At 41.7% G+C, this 5,096-nt stretch overlaps 1 protein-coding gene across 1 annotated transcript in view; it reads right to left on the reverse strand.

Annotated features, from left to right (window-relative positions):
* Positions 1-4,629, reverse strand: part of TMC3 (transmembrane channel-like 3) — a 22,407-nt gene extending 17,778 nt beyond the window's left edge. The window contains exons 1-3 of the mRNA XM_009703867.1: positions 4,520-4,629; positions 3,092-3,235; positions 1,679-1,754 (exon numbers count right to left, since the gene is read on the reverse strand). Coding sequence (XP_009702169.1) covers positions 1,679-1,754; positions 3,092-3,235; positions 4,520-4,629 — 330 coding nt within the window. The remainder of the gene's footprint in view (positions 1-1,678; positions 1,755-3,091; positions 3,236-4,519) is intronic.
* Positions 4,630-5,096: the final 467 nt, after the last annotated feature.

Here is a 5,096-nt window from a genome sequence, read left to right on the forward strand (position 1 = left end):
CCTGCTGACTGCATACCTGAACAGATAATTTATACTCTCAGAATCCAGAGTATGGGCATGTAGCATTAATTGCAAATGGAAAAAATACAATGCAAACATAAAATAATTGAACTGAAAAGGAAAAAATCTTTCCATGTTAAAACAGTAAAAGGTGTTTAACTTCAATTTTCATGAATAATAGCATGAACGGATTGTCCAATTATGAATAGTGTGTATTTCGCCAATTAAAAAAACTTACTTAAAAACGTATACAGCAGCATTTTGTTCTTAGCACGTGTTCAACTACTGAGTTCTCAATTTTGATGATGTAGTGCTTGTTTTGCTGTGCTACAATTTTTGTCTCCTTGGTCACCATGCTATTTTCTGAGAAAATATGTGAAAATGAAGCCCTTCCAATTAAAAAAAAAAAGAAAAGAAAAGAAAAGAAAAAAAGCAGCTCATTCTGTTACATTTGCTGAATTTAGCCCTGATGTAAAGGCTATATTCCCTAATTTGTGCTAGGAAAAAAGAATACAGTTCCCCTACACATGAGTGGTGCTAATTAACTGCTGAATTATATCCCTGTGCTGAATATCTTCAAGCAAATACACACAACAGAGGCAATTAGATTAGATACAAACTTTTATTCATTGTGAACTCTAAGATGAAAGCCTCTGGTTTTTTTTATAGGAAGGGGAATATGAACAAGTAATGAGCCCAGTCTCTGATGTACTGACATGCATTGCAGACCCTTAGTACTTCTTCTTCTAGGTAACATCCTAGTTCCACTCAAGTCAAAGGCAAGACCCAGTATTTATTTTCACAGTGTTTGTTACTTCCACTGCGTTTGCTACACGCGCAAAGGCAGAACAAGAAAAAATTACTCTTTCCTACCTTGGAAAGTAGTATTTTTAACCTTTGCTGTGGGTCGACATAACAGAACAACAGATACATTTGCAGCTTTTCACTTGTTCACATGAATAAAATACATGGTGCTGTATTTTACTGTTACAATCCTGCCTTTTCGAATTAAGATAAGTTACTCATTAAAAGTCTATTCATGATGACAAAAATATTCTTGACTGCTTAGATGACTAAAGATCTCTTCTCTGTTGGTTGCATGTTAGGGACAATTTCCTACATGTTATTAATTTCCAGAAATTAGGACCAGAGTCTATTTTCAGTGGTGTAAATAGATTTGCTAAGATTACATTCAAATTCTTTGAGTATTATGCAGGCAAAAACTGTCTTTAACAATGTATTTACCATAAGCTATTTCAGGACTGTCTTCCAAACTACAAGCTAGACACATTTTTCACACTAAACGATTGAGCTGTGGCCCCAGAGTCTGATGCAATAGCTCTTCAGAGAATACTGGCATTGTGTTGTTGGTATCCCATTCCCATCACTCCCTCTAGAAGGCATCAATATTTGTAGATTATTTGAGACGGAAGCTTATACTGCATTAATAGAAGGACATCCATCCCTCAACACATCAAATTAGTCTGCAAAAATGCAATTACTATTTCAAAATAGTAAAAAAGAAAAAAAAAGAAGCTTTTAACTGCTTTTTCCTCCCCCTACAGAGTTCCTGAGTTGGAGATCAGGACTGCATAGCAAACGTACACTTCTGTGAATGAAAACTGCGGATGACTATTGGTATAGAAAAGAGCTGTAATTTAAGAAAAAGCAGCCATACCTCTGCACCAGCGGCTTGGTAACCTCTTGTTCTAGTGAGCCTCCCTTCGTACTTCAGCACGATCTCCTTTGCCTGTCTGCACAAGAATGTGGAAATTCATTCTACATTGATCCCGTTACTCAGAGCCCCGTATTCTGCACAAGTAGCAACTAGCAAAGTTGTCAAATGCTCTGAAATAAAATTGTGGATTGTCTCACCGTAAAATCTTTATCCAGGCAAAGTTTTTTTCTTTTTCCTATTGAGGTTTTTACTGACACTTTAAAACCACTGAGCGTTTTCTCTGAGAAAACTCAGCATTCAAAAGTTTGACTGTAGGGAGAGTTTTCTGTTCCTCTAATTCCTCCTCTGTCCCATTGATTCAAAGTCTTTCTTTTAAAATGGTGCAACCCAAATGAGAGAAAGAAAAAGATCCCCATTACAGTCTGGTTAATCTCATGTGGATACTAACACCTCTTTTGCAGATACGGTATAGCTCTCTTGTAAGATGCACAGAAGTGCATATTCATCTGATCATAGGCAGTCTTTGACCTCAGCAGGAGGTGGATGGGGGACCACCAAAATCTCGTCAACAGGACAGGAAGGCAGCAAGTCACAGACTCTGCCTAAAGGAGAAAAATATCTCTTTGCTTCCAAGATTATAGAGAGTTCTACTACTGGTAGGGATTTCCTCAGGACTAAAATTCCATCCTAGCATCATGCAGGGTTTTAAGAGGAAGATGCCAGATGAAAAGGAAAAATAAAGCAAGCCCCAAACAGATCATGCTGTGAAAGACCTGACACAATTTAGACAGGCGGCCCAAAGAGTTAGGCACCCACTCTTTCATTGTAAATTTGGAATTATTAATATAATAATTGCAGCCTTAAGCTGTGAAACGTTATTACTACACTGAGCATACCTTTTAAACCTACAAGTGTCCAAGATTTACCGCCATTTACAATACATTACCTGAAGATTATGACCAGCTTCTGTTCTCACACCATGCAATTGTCACATGCTATTACCTTGAAAATGGCAGACTGTTTTTCCTTTTTGGGATAGAGTGAAACAATCTAGCTTAAAAACATATTACTAAGCATTATCAACAGCCTTTCCTTGGATCACTGAACAGCTGACACACTGTTTTAATAGTTAATAGCCAAAGCATGATTTCTTGCTCTCTCTTCTGCATAGTGACTGTCTAAAGGTAGCCACAGGCATGCACAGGAGACAACATCACTTGCAGACTTTCCACATCGAGGCTGCTGCCTTCAGCCAGCTCTCAGATCTTGTCAGAGCATCCTCACAGCATGCTTTCCTAGCAACTCTGAGTTATTTCTGTGTGTAATCCCTTCCAGCTTACACTGAAAAACTTCTGAGGCTGGAAGCACTGTCACAGTCAGTGAGCCTGAAACCTTTCATGCAAACACCTTTACCTGAGCGCCCTCAGCTTCTGCCTCATTGGCCATGGCCGGCAGCGGATGTTGGACATGATCTCCTTCTGGTACTGGATGTTCTGAAAGATCTGCTCTGGGTCATGGCTCTCAGCCTTTTCTTCACCGATATCGTCATCTGAGTTGCTGGTAACCCAGCACACACCCCACGAGAGAAAAAACGAGACAAGTTATTCCCATTCAGATACCCAGCAAACTGTTGATTTGCACAGGATCCAACCTGTTAGAGCAATGTAACAGCATTGAGCTAGGGAACTTGCATGGCCTTATTGTTTTAAAGTTGATGAATAATTCGGATGACTTCCCTGTCTCCAGGATGTGCTTCTTTTCCTCCCCACTGCTTGCTGCTCAGTCATAAATTATCCCCCACTCCTAACCACGAATCCCAGTCTTTCCTCTCTGAGCATTTCCAGCCATACAGCTTGTACATCACGCTAGCCAGACACTCTGTGTATTTTTCTGGAACAAAGTGCTGTCTAAACATTTCCAGCAAGAGCACTTAACATTCATTTATTCACCACGTTGTGTTCGCCTTTTATTTTGATTGTGATAATGATAAAATATTTTCTTGTTAGGATGGGGGGAACAGATGCTTAGATCACGGTCGCCCTTTGTTCCTCTTCCCTGCCGAGGGGGACGGGAATGTGGAACCCTGTACACCAAGAATTACTCATCCCTGTAAAAATATTCATGTGCTTTGATGCAGATTTCAGTGGATGATTATTAAATTATCTTTTCTGATGCTGTCACCACATCTGCAAAGCTCCAGTTCTCACAGTTCCCTGTTTGAAATAGGGCGTTGTATATGAAACAGTGGCAATATTCATTCTTGCAGAGGCTTAGGTCTAAAAACCTGTGGTGACTCTTTTCCCCTGAATGAAATGAAGAAATCTGAAGTACTGCAACAGCCACCAGCTACGAAGTTGTCTAATTGTATTGCTATGTTCTGGTTAGGAAAGTTCTCTGCAGTTTTGCTCAAAAAGCAACACCTCTTAAGCGCTTAGAAATAAATCATAACCTAAACCATGCCTTGTAAGAACATTCAAAGGACATACTTCATCAGACCACTCGTCCATCGGTCCACAGTCCTGTCCCCTCGTTCACAGGGCACATTCAAGGAAAATGTATAATTACGCTGGAAAGGTATAGAGAGATTTCTTACCCTGCTATACCCTGAACTCATTGGAGTTAACACTGTTTTATGTACAGTGTTTATGTTGCAGTATGAAATATGACTTTTGTGAAACTAAAAAACCAAAGAGCTCTGCAATACATCTAATTATAGAGAGATTTTTCTCACGCTCCTTTCCATGTTACTGCACTCTGTCTAAATGAAAATGAAAAGACAAGATCCCACTTCTGTGCCAGATAAGGCAGATTTGCCCTTCAGGAGAGAGAAGGGTCTCTTACCTGTGGGGTGGCTCCTGGTAGGTGTAGATGCCGGCGTGCCGCTTCACCGTTCGATACTTCTTGCAGGACTTGGCAGTTTTTACAGCAGCAGAGCCCGTTGCCGCTGCCATGGTGGCAGCTGCCGCCCGCACCAGGTGAAACTCTGCTGCGCTAGGAGGAAGCCTTTAGCTCGCTGGTCAGATGTCTCATAAGCAGCCAAATGTTATTAAGTAGAGAGCAGGCAGGGACTGCGAGCCCTGCGGAGCAGAGGACTGCTGCCTCTGCCTGGTGCTCCAGCAGTGGAGAGGACCTGCTGCCCGGCAGCGCCTGCATGCCTTAAAGCGGCAGCGCACGCAGCCCCGCCAGGGCCCTTGTGAGCCAGATGCCCAGAAGCGAGGTAGGGAGCAGAGTCCAAGAGTGGGCCAGCTGCGGGCCTCAATTGGAAGCCAAGTTTCCCTTGTCATGGATGAGGTATTCCCTCAAAGCGCCATCCCACTGCACCATGCTGGCCTGCTCTGGGTGATGTTTCTAATGAATACACTGGACGTACTGTTGACATCTGGTGCTTGAGAGAAAGTTCTTGCTTGGGTAAAGTGAG

This window comes from Cariama cristata, unplaced genomic scaffold (assembly GCF_000690535.1).
Source record: "Cariama cristata isolate BGI_N322 unplaced genomic scaffold, ASM69053v1 scaffold10367, whole genome shotgun sequence".
NCBI lineage: Eukaryota > Metazoa > Chordata > Aves > Cariamiformes > Cariamidae > Cariama > Cariama cristata.